This window comes from Astatotilapia calliptera, chromosome 15, assembly GCF_964374335.1.
Source record: "Astatotilapia calliptera chromosome 15, fAstCal68.1, whole genome shotgun sequence".
NCBI classification, from domain to species: Eukaryota; Metazoa; Chordata; class Actinopteri; order Cichliformes; family Cichlidae; genus Astatotilapia; species Astatotilapia calliptera.
The window spans coordinates 30400728-30417804 of record NC_137436.1 but is presented as its reverse complement, the minus strand read 5'-3'; the positions used below and the strand labels follow the sequence as shown (position 1 = coordinate 30417804).

Sequence of the window (17077 nt, the reverse complement as noted above, 5' to 3'; positions counted from 1 at the left end):
AGCTTCTCATTTTTCAATAAGTTGTCTGTAAGCAGTTTTTATTTTCTCCCCATTGTTGGCAAGTAAGCGTCTTCAAAGTCTAAGATTTTCAAACTTTTTTGCAAGAGAAGTAAACATAGAAATTCTTTTGTCTTGTCGGAGGAGTTTGCACTACGAAAGGAATTGAAGAAGTCAACTCAGTAGCTTTGTAATGCTTAATACAGGTTATGTTTTAGCCACAGACTGTAGATAAAAGATGAAAATAGCTTCCAGCTTTGAAAAGTAAGCCAGTGTGGAAATGGCATAAACCTGCTTAGGAAAGGTAACAGAGAGCACCTCAACTAAATCAGTCTGTCATTTTTAATGTGTTCTTAATGACTTGCCAGTTTTACTACAAATAAACAGTTTATTGTCTTACTTTTTTATTATTATTTTTTTCCTTTTCATGCCTTTAAAAGCTACAGGTTGGAAATAACTGTTGTCAGCTAGCAGCATAGCTACAGTTGTATTTTTAATTAGATTTGTTAATGGATTAGCATCCCGCCACCTTCCTGCTCGTGGTCGAGGTGGTTGCAGGTGAAAACAGCTGTAGGCCGGCTGCGTGATGGAACACACACATTTGTACTCTAAAAACCTGGCTAATGAGCTCAGCAATGTGCTGCCCACAGACATTTTGTACTGAAGAGGTAGGTGGAGGAGGATTTTTTATTTTATTTTTTTTATTTTAAAGGAGGTGAGTTCATTTCCTTTCCTTCCCTTATTAGGCAAAGATGGACACAACGGGCCAGCTGTTTTACCTGTATGGTGTTTACAGAAGAAAACAAAAAGTTGGAAAAAGCTGTCAGTCCATGGTTGCACAGAGAGGCCTCTCGAGAAAGGCATGTCTTCGCACTTCTAAGACCTCCCAGTTTCCCACAGTGCCTTGGGAGGGGTTGGTTAACCTGGGGAGCTGGTGCTCTTGCCTGCTTCCAATCAACTACCATCTGCAGGCTGCGGTCTTGAAGAATTTTTGATTTCCTGCACACGCACGCATGCACATGAACAGTTTCATGTCCCTATTTTCAAAAGCGAGCAACTAAAAGCTGAGCAGAGTTGATCCCAGCTCTGCATGGCCTTTGAGGCCCAGGCTTCAATGGACAGTGGATGGCAGTTTGGATTCTGCACTTAATGTGTGTGGTTTGTTTCTGTTCAGGAGGCATTGTGTGTGTGTGTGTGTGTGTGTGTGTGTGTGTGTGTGTGTGTGTGTGTGTGTGTGTGTGTGTGTGTGTGTGTGTGTGTGTGTGTGTGTTCTTGAACAGTTGTCTCAAGATTCCTTACACAATTGCAGTGTATCTTAAAGTTTATTTTACTCTGACTTGTGACATTAATATGGTGAGAAATCACTTTGATTCAGGTGGTCGCAGCTTATTTGATGACTTGAGAGCTCTTTTGTTAAGACTAGACTCCTCAGTAAAATTTCCATGCATTTCTATGGTTTGTGGGAGGCAAGGTAAGGCCTGTGATTGGTCAAAGTCATTGCATCGAAATGAAATGAAACAGAGCAAAAAGTATGAGTCAGGTTGCGTTCTTTAAGAACACGTATATGTGAGTAATACACAATAATGTGAATAAATGGAAGCAGACAGCTGCAAGTTGCATTATAGCTCAGCATAATCATAAATCTTACACTGTGTAGTACAGCACATTTGATCTACAGCTTTGCGTTATCTTTAGTGCATTCCTTGCTATCTGAAGTGTAATTAAACTGATTTGATTGGCCTTATTGAGAGCTCTGTGTTGTAAATATGTTGCTTATGTGCAACATTATTCTAAGTTGGTAAGTAAGCAGCTTGCTTTGCTATTCTGAGAATAATTTGCCACAGTCATGACTCACAGGAGTGGATACTGGTCCTGTGAGTGCGTTTAGCAGTAGCTGACTGTGCATGATGTTTTCAAGTACGACATGTCCATGCCTGTGTTAGTGTGTTTGCTTAATGCACACACAAACTTACACATACATGTGAGTTTTGGGTTAGGGAGGGACAGGCTACCAATTAGCGTCTTTATTTGTTTAGGTTTTGCTGGACCAAGACACAGCAGAAATATTTCATGCAGTGCTGCTGTGCTGCTCCTTAAAGCTGCAGGGGACGTTTTGGATTCAACCTGTATGTTTTTAATGTTTGAGCTACCATTTCTGCAGAAGATCAGTCATTTGAAGACTTGACATGACGAGCTCAGCACTGTCCTAAACAATTACCATCATGCATTCCACTATCTGCAATCAGTAGCTAGTACGACATGACATTTTATTGTTCACAGTAGAGCAGGGCTATCTGACCAAAAATATTTATCACGATAACACATTTTAAAATTTGCGATAACAATATAACTGACACTAGACAAATTACTTTACAACTTCACAACTTTTTTGCACTAATAATGTATTTTCACTTGAACAAGCAGCTGTTTTTTATGTGCATTAAAGCTATATAAAAATTTAACCGTGCAAATGCAAAACCTTGCTGACAGTTTAACCAAAAGGTATTTCCAGTGGGAATTGGCCAACATATCCTCAGCATAACCATGTATAATATCCACAAAACTTCAAAAGAGGTAATATTATGTTGAAGCACAGTACGTATCACTCCGCGAGGCTCCTGCCTACGATAGCTGTAATGCTCCAAGAATCCATCAAGCGGTGCAGGTACAAAGGCACTGCACATGTGCGTTTTACCCATATTCTATCGCGATATTTCATTTTCTTATCGTTGCCCAACATTATACCGGTATTACCGTGAGCGGTATGATATGGCCCAGCTGTAATTCAGTGTGTTTTTGTGTTTTTGTTTTTTTTTTGTTTTTGTTTTTTTGTCAGCTAACTTTTTTTTGGGAGGGGGGAATTGCACAAGCATCAGGTGCTGGACTGATATTGCTGCCAAGAGCTCCTGTTGATGATTTATTCCCCTTTTATTTAAACTTTAATTGATTTGGACGTTTTTAGGAGCATTCAGTCTTGCGTAGTGAATGACTCCATTGATGTAGCATGGCAAGGCCTGCTACTGCCAGAAATGAATGTGGGGCTGTGGGTCAATGCTTTGGCACAGTGAATAACACCCTGAGCAATGGGAGCTTTGTCTCTATCTGTGCTGCCTCAGGCATCGTTCCACTGCTGCCTTCAGGGACAGCAAGCACTGATCTGCTCCTGTCAGAGCAACCCCTAATACACGGGCCGCTCACAGACCTATAATTACCTAGAGTGAAGAGGTGTGGACCTTTTTTTCCTTCTTTTTTCTTTTCTTTTCTGGGTTTTTTTTTTGTTTTTTTGTTTTTTTTTTGAAGTCGGGAAACAATCTAACCATGCTGTTGACCTGTAACTGGGTCAGCTGCCAAACAGCGAATTTCCTTTCCCATTGTCCCACAACGGCTGTGCTGCAGCTCTCTAAGTGGAGTTTAAATTGTGGACTGTTGCCCTCTGGCTCCCTGCACTCATGCATCCTCTTAGCCTGTAAGTCAAACAGGTAAATATACACTGATAATATATTAGTTTCCCTAAGTTGACTACTTAAAAAGATTCATTTTCTTGTGGGTTTATTAGCTTCGTGTGCTGGTGGAGACGGAGCATGCTTTACTGGAGTAGTAGGCTTTACTCTAAACATGTAATCTGAGATGCAGCACACTGTTTTCCTCTGGTTTGCAGTTAGTTGCTCATCAAGCTGCACTTTGTGCTTCTTTTCGACACCCTCTAAATGAATTCCACAGTCTGGTGGCATACTTGCAAAGCTTTCCATTTGCTTGTATTTCAGAAGACAAAAGAAAGCACTGACAGTTATTTTAGATTCTTATGTAATGGACAAGTTTTATCAAGACTTTAATGGTTCTTCTCTTTCAAGAGGACCTGGAAAGAAAAGTCTTTCATAAGTGGAGAATATCATAAGTTGTATCTCTGTGAAAGAAAATATATTTTCTTTTTTAGATGAAAACATGACTGTCTATGCTGGTAGTGCTCTTCTAAGGACATCTTCAGCTTTGACTTCATGTTGCCTGCTATGGATTTTTAGTCTCTCACACGAAAAGGAGCTTCAGCACTTCTTTGCAGTTGCCACCCTACGATTGACAGTAGCAAATAGGTCCTCCTACTGCTTTCAGCTATAGACGGATGTTTTGCAGAACTGATTTACAACTTTGAAGTTATGACATTACACATCCTCATTTCACAGATAAGGCAAAAACAGCTGCTTCTTGGCTGAAATAAGATCCCAGTGAGGTTGAAGTACACTCATGATTTCTCTCATCATTAAGTAAGTGTATTTAAGTCTCTGTAAATGATTTCACTTTTAAATCTCATGTTAGGATTGCTGTTGAGATGTATCACTAATTCCTTTTTAGCATTGACTGGCGTCGAACACAACAGGGTGTGCTTCATGTGTCACAATGTTGTGATTGGCATATTTGAACCTCCCACTGAAAGCTGTTTCGAAAGAGTGTGGTTAGAAGAAAAGTGTGGGAGAAGACTAAACATGGCTGTCATGAACTAACGCTTTGAAGTTCTCATGGCTGCTGCATTCACTTTTGTCTGCTTGTGCTTCCTTCACACAGCAGGATAATGGTGGAGAAGCGGGATTATAGAAAAGGTTTTTTGCAGGAAAGATGACTGCAGTGCGTTGACTGCTCGAGAAATTGCACAGTGGCTAGTAGTAAAGTGTGGTTGCTTTGGCAAGTTCCCAGGTATGAGTAAAGCTTATATGTTGAATGAAGTACAACCTACCAGCCAACTTGGTCTTTTAAAACATACTCCGCTTCTGTTCTTTTTCTTTCTTTTTTTCTTTAGTCCTGGTTTGGAGCCCGTGGTGTTTATTATATTTTGAACTATACAGAAAAGTGTTTACTAATACAAGCTGACTTACTGATGGTACACTAAATATAAGAAGTGTGTGCCAAAAGTAGAATTTAACTTCTTGCAGCAGAATCCTTTTCAAGTAGGCAAACATGGTTGTGAAATTCAGGGCCGATGCAACAGTTTGAAAGATAGATGATACCAGTATTGCTTTCTCGTTTGTTTGGTTTCTGTAGGTGCTTCACCTTTTGAGTTTTGTGTTTTAGCTCTTCATCTCACTGCCTATGAAAATGTATAGCCAAAGCAAAATTGGTGGTAGACAGCAAATACGTCAGCCCCTGATATCAGTATTTTATTTACTGTATATCAGCTAGTGTCAGCAGGGGTGATAATGGCTGATACCAATATAGAAGTGCTTCTGATATCGAGATGCATCAGTAAATTTTAATCAAACCATAAATATCACATGTAATCTTAATTAAATGTGTTTAATTTGCTCAAGTCTCCACTAGACTAACTTTGCACTTTACAAACTAACATGCTGGCTTAGCTGTTCCCTCTGTAAGGCTTTACTCTCTTTAACCCACTGTTGTGATTGGCTGCCTCTCACATACAGGTTTGAAGACCAGGTTGGTGGGGCTTCTGTGCTTACAGAACAGAGCATTTATGGCATTCGAAATGGTTACGAATCCTGACGTCAAAATGCTTTGGCATTGTTTAATTTTTGCATTCACTGTTGTTGCAAGTATGTAGTGAATTTCAAATTATGAGAGGAAATAAGTAAAAACCTCAAAGATTCCCTTTAGACCAAATTTGAAGAGCTGGAAGGAGAAATGTTTAGTTTGCACTAAAGGGGCAAAAAATTAAGTCCATTGTTATTCTGTAGCAGTTTAGCTTGGAGATATAAATGTGCAGTTTCATACTCTTCATGTTTGTTTAGTCATTTTCCAACAGCGCTTTGTTCAAAAGCTGTAAAACATAACAAAGCAGCAGCATTATTACTGTGGCTCACAAATGTTTCTCTCAGTGGTTCACATTTATGTGTGCAGGAAGGGAAACTAACAAATGGCATGCAGCCCTTTAGCTCGGTCTTTATCATACAGTGGGATTCTGAGGAATCAACTGTTCTGCACAGCTGCCTGTCTATATGAAGATCTGCATCCACACTACGCTGGTTTTCAGGCCCTTTTCTTTTCTGTAATAAGTGAATGTTGATGTTGAGATGAGTTGGAAAGGTTTTTTCTCAGTAGTCAGTTGGAGGTGGTTTCCTCCCTTTGCTACTCTTTTATTAAGGAGCTTTGTGGGGAGAAGGGCTTTTGAAATGAATGCTGTCTGTTCTCATTGAACATCTCTGAAATTTTGTTTTGAAAGCTCCCAGGCAATAATGGAAAAAGTCGACCTCAAACGGCTGACGGATGTCTTTTAGAGAAAATTTGCAATAGACCACATTTGCTCCTTTTCTGCCTCTTGGACAGATTCCTTACTGAATATTAACAAAACACCGTTATACAACTCATAATGGTGAAATGGTGGTCAGAGTATTGTCTGTACAGAGAAAGAGATGTTTCTATTTGACAGAAGCACCATGAGAGAGTGTTGTTTCCTTATCAGATTCTCTCCTTCCTTTCTTTGTTTCAATTTAGAAGATGTTCAAAATGAAGGCAGTTTGCTGCTGAGACTGACTTCCCCGTGTGCTGAACAGAACAAACAGACCTGGCATCATACGAATGGCCCAGGGAAGCCACCAGATTGATATTCAGGTTTTGCATGACCTGCGCCAAAAGTTCCCTGAAGTCCCAGAAGGTGTTGTCTCCCAGTGTGTTCTGCAGGTAAGGGTGTTATAAACACCTCTGCTCGCAATTATGTGAAAGAAAATAAAGTCTGCATAATTTATGGTGTTTTTGCTTCATGTCTGTGTGTTTTGTATTAACTGTCAGTGGCTCAGTGTTGGTATCTTAGAAGTGAATGCAACAAAGAAAACAGCATAAATTGAGATAGCTGTTGAATAAGACAAAGCAGTTTTCATGCCTGGGAACAGGATAGTAGTGTATACTAACAATGAATTCAGCTAAGAATGTTATGGCATAAAGGAGAGTGGGCCAAAATAATGCAGTGTGTAAGCTTACCTCCTGATTGTGCTTGGGCAACCAAGGTTACGTTTTTTTTCACATTACTCTAAAGAAATTAGTATCTTTAGTCCAGCCTTGATAAAACATGTCTAGTATTTTGTATACTCTGGATGATCATGCTCAGGATGAAATGAGTTGAGTCGATTATCAGGTTGTTGGGGCGGGGGGGTTTGTTTAGTTTTTATTTTATTTATTTATTTATTTATTTTTAAACAAGGTTTTTGATTGGTGAAAATCATTTGTCGCAGTTTAGAAAGATGTCAAGTGTGATATGATCTGGTAGTGCATTTAAGAACAAAAACAAAAAGAAACCCCAAAACTCACTGAGTGAATTGACTAAAGTGTAGTTCAAGTTTGTAGAGTTGGGAATAACAGCTGGTGGTTCATCTTAAACCAAAATCAATATAGAGGGCCCGTTGGCGCCAGTGTCCGGCAGCCTCGCCTCTGTCAGTGCGCCCCAGGGCAGCTGTGGCTACAATGTAGCTTGCCAGTGTGTGAATGGGTGAATGACTGAATGTAGTGTGAAGCGCTTTGGGGTCCTTAGGGACTAGAAAAACCGCTATACAAATGCAGGCCATTTACCATTTTAGCTCCTTTTCCATTAGTACCTACTCGAATCACCTGGTACCAGGTACTAATGAAAAGCCCTGAACCGTGGCGAGTCGATCCAAGTAGGTACTACTGGAAAAGGGACTTTTGTGTCTTAACAATGAATAACGGACTAATTTTAACTCCCGTGCCTGAAAGACCAAAGAGATTATGCCATGGAGAGGCATCCATGTTCTGTTAGTCCCCTATAGAATTACTACACCATCTACAGTATTAATCAGAATTAAACTTGCCAAAAAAAAAAAAAGAGAGAGAAAGAAAAAGAATTAAACTTGCACACAATGATCAATTCAAAAGGCTTCATCATAATTGATGCCAAGGTCTCTTTTATCATTTTAAGATAAGATAAGATAAGATAACCTTTATTAGTCCCACACGTGGGAAATTTGTTATTGGCAGTAACTTGTGAATTATGTTGACTCATGAGTTGGATGAGCTACTGAAGTTGTGGTTCGTATGTTAGTTGTTGCATGACAGCGGTGCTGCCAAGAAAACAAGCTCCACACCCCTTGTTACAGCATTGATCCCTGCATACAATTTTTCAGTAGTTGTGTTGTTGTAGGTCTGCGTATTGTGTTGTATTTTCAGTACCTGTGTATTATTATTTCTTTCAACCTGGCCATAAAATGCTATTCTCAAAAATGGAAATGTGGAAATGGTGTAAGCATCTTAGTTTTTTCATCTTCCTGTAAGGAAGTAAACATGAAACAAACACACATGTTGCCTAACAAGTCTGTCTCTTCTCTCTCCTGCAGAATAACAACAATTTAGACGCCTGCTGTGAATACTTGTCCCAAGTCAGTCCGGGCTACCTGTACAGCGAAGAAGGGAACCTGAGCTTTTCAGACGACCCCAGCTTCAGCAGGCTCCATAATCACATGACCCAACTGAACCTGGACTTGCAGCCTCAGAATGTGCATGTGGGCCCGGTTCGGGACAGCCTGAGAATGAACGGCAGCCGGACTCTGGCCCACAGCCTGAGCGAAGGGCCCCTCTCTACAGGCCAGGCCACTAACAGTGACTTCTTTCAGCAGGAGCCCCAGTCAGCCCCAGTGCAGGTGCCCTCCAATTTCAATGTATTTGGCGTGATGGAGCCCCCGCGTAAACCGCAGCCTCCACAGCACCTTGGACTCTACCCTCTGGGTGGCAAAGCACCAGCTATGGGTTCCCAGCAGACACCACGCTTCAACCCAATCACCGTGACGTTAGCCCCTAACATTCAGACAGGACGCAACACCCCTACTTCTTTGCACATACATGGTGGGCCACAGTCGGGCCTAAGCAGTCCACAGGGTAACTCTATTTACATTCGGCCTTATGTTAGCCAGTCCGGTACGACACGGCAAAACCAGCAGCAGGGAGGCAGGGCCCAGTACAGCCCCACTTCCCAGCCTCAGCAGCAGATCTACCAGATCTCACATCCTTCCTCCCTGTCTGGCTCCTGGTCCGGCACTCAGCACTCTTCCTCCTCCTCTCATACCTCACAGCCCCAGACCCAGGGCCATCAAACTTCTCACGTCTACATGCCCATCAGCTCACCTACAAATCCCCAGGCGCCTTCCTTTCTTCCTACTGGAAGTCAGGCCTCTTCCTCTGGTGTCTCATCATGCTCCTCTTCCTCCTCTTCGGTCATGCCCAGCTCCCTGTCTGCGATCAGCCAGTACAATATCCAGAACATCTCCACCGGCCCACGGAAGAATCAGATAGAGATCAAACTTGAATCTCCCCAAAGGAGCAATTCTACAACAGCTGTGCTGCGGACGAGCAGCGGGCCCCGCTCATCCTCCACGTCCTCCTGCCCTTCCTCTTCCTCTTCATCTGCTGGGGCAGCTTCTGTCCCTGCCACCCCTCTGTCAATCGGAGGCTCGGGTCCCACTGTTTACATCTCTACTGCTGCTACCACTCCCTCCGAGGAAGTCATTGTTGCCTCAGCCGGCTCCCGCCCACAGCCCAAGTTGGGTAGGAATCCTCACACACTCTTCATCTCAACAAACCCTTCCTTACAGGGGCCCTCAGGTGCCAGGAACATAGGGGGTCAAGTGAGCATGGGCCCTGCCTACATCCACCATCATCCACCTAAATCTCGCCCCTCTGTGGGAGGAGGGGGTACAGCTTCTTCCCCACGCGTGGTGGTCACTCAGCCCAACACCAAATACACTTTTAAAATCACAGTGTCTCCTAACAAACCCCCAGCTGTGTCCCCTGGAGTCGTGTCCCCGACTTTTGACGTCAACAATCTCCTCGGCCTACCCCAAGACCACCACTTCGTGGAGACAGACCCCCAGCATCTCTCAGACCCACTTTCGCCACACCGGGAGAGACAGAGTGAACCTCGCAGACTCAGCATGGGCTCTGATGATGCAGCATACACACAAGGTAAGAAATACACAGTAGCATCGATAATAAAGATCATTCCCATTTTAAAATTACTCCTGTACTATTTTTACAATGCTGACATTGTAGCATTTCTTAGTTGTTTGCATAGAAAGCATCTTCTGTTTTATAATGCTTGATATATAGACTTATTCTGTTCTCTGTTCAGCTTTTTACTGAACAGACACAAAGCTCCAGAAATTGTTTACACTGTGAATCGTATTTCATATAGACCTCTGAAATCTGGTTAGAAATGTTTGGTTTACAGTTTATTGACTATGTAGCCAAGGTACAGCGGGTTAATATCTTCAACAGTCCTCCTGTGTATGTTGATCTCATTTGAGTTTTGTTTTTATTAACAAATATTATTCAGGTTTCTGCTATTCTCAGGAGGCCAAAATACCTTTTCCACAGACTTCTGCCAAGAAAGTCATTTAACTATCAAGTATACTGCTTTTTTTCCCATAAGACCCTCTGCAGTGCATTTCCTGAGCCAAACTGTCTATGCTTGCTGTCAGTATTGTTCAGCCATAGTGGAAACATGTTGTGTTCATCTCCACAAAGTTGAAAAGCAAAGGTGACTCGCTGAGTGGGGGCCGGTGTGATCATGACTCTAGTGTGAGTCCTCCACAATAAATGCTGCATTTGCTCCACCAGCGCCTGAGACTTGCAGATTCTGTTGTGTGAGTCAAACATGTCAGAGCACACTGCTGTTTCCTTTTTTGGGCTTTTCACTGTATTGTGAGTGAGTCAGCAGCTATGGCTCCTGCACTGTGGTGACTATCACCAAGAGGGGCTTCACACCAGGCATGCTGCCTCTACCATTGACCCTCATCAGTGCAGTTTTCCATCAGTTTATCCTCACTGGTTTGGGAAAATGTTATCCCCTACTGTTTTGATTGGCAAGGTCACTTTGGAAGTTGGTGCTATGCAGACACACCTGTCACCACATAACTGTTAGTTGAACATAACTGTGTTAACTACCATCAGTCACCAAGAATGTGTGTTATTGTCTGGCAGTGGAATAACATTAGTGGTATTGCATAACTGTTAAACAGTTGGTTCTGCCCTCTGGGGCAACAGCCACTTTTTTTTTTTTCCTTTTTTTTTTTTGTACCGGTAAATCATCCATCTGAATTCTGGAGTTGTGGGTGTGATCACCTTGATTGACAGGTGTGCTGACACAGGGCTGGGCCATAGTTTCGTTTGTCACTGAACTGAACTGCTCTGCAGTGTTTGTACCTTACTGGAGGATTACTGAAGTTTGTGCTTCAGTCCCAGTACAGTGTACGGCTGCAGCTGGTTATTCAGCATTGTTAATTTTAGCCAGTAACTTGGCACTTTACCTCTTTTGGACAAAAAAGTGACAATGGCACTTCTAAATGCAAAGTCCAAAAGCAGTGAGTGATGTCTATGGTACATGCTGCACACCTTTACGACAGTGACTTGTCAATTATAACATTGGCCCAACATGAAGCGTTGTCCTTCTTAACTCTAATAAGGACCATAATTTACTAAATACGTCCATCCATCCATCCATCCATTCGCTACCGCTTATCCTTTTCAGGGTCGCGGGGGGCGCTGGAGCCTATCCCAGCTGTCATAGGGCGAGAGGCGGGGTACACCCTGGACAGGTCGCCAGTCTGTCGCAGGGCTAACACATAGGGACAGACAACCATTCACACTCAGATTCACTCGCACATTCACACCTAGTGGCAATTTGAATTATCCAATTAACCTATCCCCACAAGCTCATGTCTTTGGACGGTGGGAGGAAGCCGGAGTACCCGGAGAGAACCCACGCAAACACGGGGAGAACATGCAAACTCCACACAGAAAGACCCTGGCCTGATGGTGGAATTGAACTCAGGACCTTCTTGCTGTGCGGCAACAGTGCTAACCACCGTGCCACCATAAAATGTTTACAGGGGGTTATTCCGACTTCTTTTGCACCCAAAAAGGTCACCTGTCGCTGACAAATAGAACACATATTTAAGGCACTTCTGCACTGAGCAGGAGGAGAGGGAACACAGGAGGAGATGGACGGCGAGAGACACCTCAGTTTATCACTTCCAGTAGTCAGTAAAGTAACGTGTGTGTGTGTGTGTGAGTAAATATTTATCGCAGTTTGCCTCTCCAGTGTATGCTGGATCTCATCTATTATGTCACAACAGCCTCGAATCAAATTGATTTTGATCTTCAGGAAGTGGATGAAGTTGGAGGGAACCTTACAAGTGGAGTTGGTAAACAAACCTGGCGTTGATTGTTGAACTCCTGCCAATCGTAATGTCTACTGGTCCTGTTAATTCTTTTTATCCTTTTGAAAACAAAGAAAAAGAAAAAAATCGACTGAATACAAGTCTACTGATTCACCTGATAACCTTTCACTCACATCCATGAATCAGGTACATTAATGAAATACTGGAGGACTCTGTGGGCCATCATGTTATAACTCCTCAGTGTGTAGTGGCGTGTGTTTGTGTATTGCAGGAGAGAATTGTTTATCGTAGAATGCCTGTGAAGGAGGTGTTGCCACCTGTCAGAAAGTGCACGAACTTTAATGAATTATGGGAAATGTACTATAGAGACTTGAGTACATTATGTGCATGGTTAAGGCAGAATTTGCCTGCAGCAGTTTGCTAATCAGAATAAGTCTCATCTCCTTGTGTTACCACAATAGGTGATGAAAGGCAGCAGTGAGGATTCTAATGTTGCTTCGCCGTCTCTCCTTACACAAGGCTGTCTTTATGGGAAGAGAATTATCTAAACTGGTTTGACTGTTGTGTGCAGTTTGTGGTGCATTTGAAAATGTGTTGTTACTTTATACCCACGAGCACAGTGCTGCTTGAATGGCTTGTTGTCAGCATTTTTTTGTTCTTTACTTAGTCTCGGTCGTTGTGTCCTTGGCCAAGACACTTCACCCACCGCCTACTGGTGATGGCCAGGGGGGCCGATGGCGCGATATGGCAGCCTCGCTTCTGTCAGTCTGCCCCAGGGCAGCTGCTGCTACAACTGTAGCTTGCCTTCACCAGTGTGTGAATGTTAGAGTGAATGAGTAATGGAATTGTACAGCGCTTTGAGGTTCTTGAAAAGCGCTATATAAATGCAATCCATTATTATAATTTTTATAAATGAGTTTTTCTTGAACTTTTCATGGATTTCACCCTCCGTCCTGTACAAATCAGGTTAAATTATGTTGTCATTTCTCATTGATAATAATTGTTACTGAGACTTCTTTGTGTTTGTCTCTTTTCTTTTAGCATTGTTGGTGCATCAGAAGGCACGAATGGAGAGGCTGTGGCATGAGTTGGAGATGAAGAAGAAGAAGCTGGAGAAACTAAAAGAAGAGGTCAATGAAATGGAGAATGACCTGACCAGGAGACGTCTGGAGAGATCGAACTCGGCTTCCCAAATTCCTTCTGTAAGGAGAATTTGTTAGTTACCAGAAAAAAAAAAGTCTATGGTGTGTGTGTTTTTGTGGGAGTGTCTTTTTTAAAACATTTGTAGTTGAATCTGGTGCATGAAGTTGGTGATATTTCTAATTAGATGGAGCTGCTGTTAGCTAGCTAACTGTGAGCTAGTGTTGCTTGGTATTGAGGCTTAAGATTACTTACACAGGTTCTAAATAGCATTTAACATGTGCATAAATGCTACCTAACAGACTGCCATAAGAGCTTCACTGCTCATTGCAACATTTTCGTCACTTGTTGTTTTGATCTTTGGGGTGGAGAGCAGTTTTTAACACATCTGTCCAAAATATCTCGTAGGTATTCAACTGGGTAGAAATCTGGTAATGATCTCTTCGCTGAACCAGTCAGATTGTTCTAATCTTTGAAAAGGAGAATTGTCAAAAGTCTCCTAAACCACATCTTTTACTGGCAGATCAACAGATTATAAACAAAAACAGTTTATTATGATTGTATCAGCAGCTGATTTAGAAATAAAAATGCTAAAGAATCAGCATAACTGAAACCAAATGTACTTCTGGTTATTATTGATAGATAAAAGGCTGAATAGACAAAACCACATTATCTGGGTCATATTGCCATTCACATCAGTTCTCCTACACCCTGAAAATATGTTGATTACAGGGTCCATTTATGATTTGGCTGATAGCGCACACACTTTGTCTGATTCACTTTGCAGTTCATTTTAGAGCTGTGCAGCTACTTTCAGAAAAAAGAAAACACCCCTTCCTATTTTCTGCACATCCACCATCGCTGTTGCATTTACGTCTATGATTTTTGTTGTAATATTGCGGGTTTAGAAAGAGCAGTGCTTTCTGCTTTATGTCGAGTCAGCTGTTTTCATCGGGTTGAGTCAACAGAGTGGGGGAGAAAGTAGCTGAAGAAGGTTAATTGGATGGTGGTCTGAGCTCAGGAACTCTTTGGTTCAGTGTTGTTTACTGAGGAGAGTGGAACAGCTCTCCTCGTGACACGGTCACAGGTCACTGACTCCAAGCTACCTACATTTGAAGCTACGTGTCTGAACCCTTTCTTTTTTTCCCTTTCAGATTGATGAAATGAAGCAGTTGCGATCCCAAAACAGGTCATTGCAGATTGATATAGACTGCCTCAGCAAAGAAATTGATCTTCTTCAAACAAAAGGTACGAGCCTGACTCACCATCTCTGATTTATTTGTATCTGCGTGTATTTTCAGATTATAAAGCCAACAGTAAGTCATTAAATGAAGCAGGCCAGATCAGATTGAGGCCTGGCAGCAATAGCACATCACTCTGGCCTCCTCACATCCTCTTGACACATGCAGCCAAAGTGCTACCATTGTGCTGCTAACTACCAGTTCTTCCTGAATTGCATCCTGTAGCTGGTGGGTAACAAGGGATTTATTGGTCCCCTGGCAGCACTCCACTACCGACAGATCACTGCCGCTGCCTAACAGGTCTGCACAGGTGAAAAGGAAGGCATAAATAATCCTTGGGGATTTTTTTTTTTTTTTTTAAATCACAACACAGAATCATTTTTGTTAAGGTATTACCGACTGTTAAAAAACAGTGAAATTTTGATGTATTTATTAATTTCAGTGAATTAGGCCTTTGTTGCAAATCATACATGGCACTTCCATAGATATCCTTATTATTTTAGCTGCTATTCAGAGACGGATTCATCTTGATGGAAAAGCTCCATCAAGATGAATGGATCCAAATGGTTTTTAAATGTAGGGGTGCACTGATCGCACTGAATGCAGTTTGGATACAATACTGATACCTTTGCTTTAGGTATCTGCTGACAGCGATTGCCTGTCCTATACTCACTTGACCACAGTTTGCAGTAAGGGGGAAAAAACATAGAAACAAAGATACAAATAAAAGTTTTTGGTGTTGCAAGACTGTAAAACTGACTTGCTGTTAGTGTCCTCCATGCTATGTATTGTTTGCAACCTTTGTTCATGTGTGATGTAAAAAAGAAGATTACCTATAACTCCTGGAAGAAATTATATTTTGCGTTTTCGGAGCAAGGCAGGCTAATTATTTGAATTTGAACTTTAGCTACATTTTTGGCATTCAATAATTACACACACAACTTGATATAATAGCAGTGAGATTTTTGCCCCTCCCTAAATTTTTAAACTGACTCAGTTAACAAGATCTATCTAGAGGAAGTAAGACTCAGTTTCCATAGGGGAACCTGTTGAGCTTGTGGAGTCAGCTTCAACCCCTTGTTACTCATCCAGTGGCTGCCATGCAAGTCTAGATATGAATTAGATATCTTAAACATTCAAACTCCCATTCTCTGGACTCCTTGTTTCAGCTTTTGCTGCTCATCAGATAACCCAGAATGAATGGAGCCCTGATGAGTGTATCTCAAATGTGTAGGTTTCTGTTGATTTAACTCATAGTGTGTGTGTGCTCTCTAAATGTAAATTCTTCCCAAACAGCACGCATTAGCAGAATTCTAGCATTTTATGGGTGAAATGGGAAATGTTGTAGCCATTCCTGCAAGAGCTGGCTGTTAGTTAGCTGTTTTTATAGTTTATAATGGTTTGCTGTTTTTACCTTGTAGCTTTCTTATTGGTGGTGCAGAAAAGATGCTTTGAAGGTCGTTGTCAGGGGATCTCCCTGCTAGGAAGTACCTCAGGACCTCTCTAGTGCCTAATGCTAATAGTACATCATACCTTTGCAATACTGTCCCTTAAGATTCAAGATTCTTTATTTGTCACGTGCATAGTTATACAAATACAACACGCGGTGAAATGTGTGGGAAAGGCTTGGTTCCATTCTCCTTCATTTTGTGTACAGGACCACACTTTAATCCCGGTGCAATCCATAACTTTTACGACAACATTGGATTCCTCGGTCCTGTCCCACCCAAACCCAAAGGTACTTTATCTATTGGTAAGTTTAAAAAAGGTTGCATGTCTGACGTTTCTCATTGCACTGGCCACCGCCCCTGATATCATAAGGCACAAGTGTTGAACTCCAGGCCTGGAGGGCGGCTGTCCTGCTTATTTTCCACCTAATCTGCCCTTGTAGCTTCTTATTGGGAAAGCACACCTGATCCAGCTAATCAGCAGCAGGTAGTGCAGGGATATCTCAAAAATAAGCAGGATACTGGCCCTCGAGGACTGGAGTTTGACACCCTTGTCCTAAGGTTAAAGCCGGCATGTGGTCAGGAGTCAGTGCACTACACTTCTCCTCGTGTTGATGTGCATGTCTGTATTGTAGCTGGACCACACAGCAGAGGGTGTGTAAATACTGAGACCTCATAGTGGAATGGTTGTGTGGTTCTTCTCAGTCCTGTTTCTATCGAGTATGCACTTCTTTTGCATGCTTAACAGATTTCTAAGCCCCTGTGATGCATGTTCAAATAGCATACCCTCATTTATGGTATTTGCAAAACTTTCGAAACTCCAGATAGGTGTTGTTTGGAATAAGTGTTTGAGAAAATATTGGAATCAGCTGTCTTTCAGTCTTCCTTGGGGGGGGGGGTTTCTTACAGAGTAAAAAATGTCTTCTATAAATGAGTTTTAAATTATTTTAGCTCTTTTTCACACAGTCTCTGAACATTTAGCTTACACATAGTTGATGTGTCACAAGAGATACATATTGGCCTCATATTTGCCATTAGACCGGTGGTGATATTTGGCTCATCAGTCAAATCAAACCTATGGAAACCGAATCCCATGAAGTATCGGTTCTTTGATAAACTGGCTGTC

General features: G+C 42.0%; 1 protein-coding gene across 5 annotated transcripts in view; it reads left to right on the top strand.

Moving 5' to 3' along the window:
• tab2 (TGF-beta activated kinase 1 (MAP3K7) binding protein 2) overlaps positions 1–17077 on the top strand; it is a 42290-nt gene that overhangs the window by 24353 nt on the left and 860 nt on the right. The window contains exons 2-7 of one of the 5 annotated variants that reach the window (XM_080290220.1): positions 4176–4256; positions 6436–6621; positions 8286–9906; positions 13164–13324; positions 14417–14510; positions 16161–16256. In XM_080290220.1, the coding sequence (XP_080146346.1) occupies positions 6520–6621; positions 8286–9906; positions 13164–13324; positions 14417–14510; positions 16161–16256 (2074 nt within the window). In that variant the 5' untranslated portion in view covers positions 4176–4256; positions 6436–6519. The remainder of the gene's footprint in view (positions 1–4175; positions 4257–6435; positions 6622–8285; positions 9907–13163; positions 13325–14416; positions 14511–16160; positions 16257–17077) is intronic. The other 4 variants (XM_026193940.2, XM_026193941.2, XM_026193942.2 and 1 more) reach the window with 4 other exon arrangements.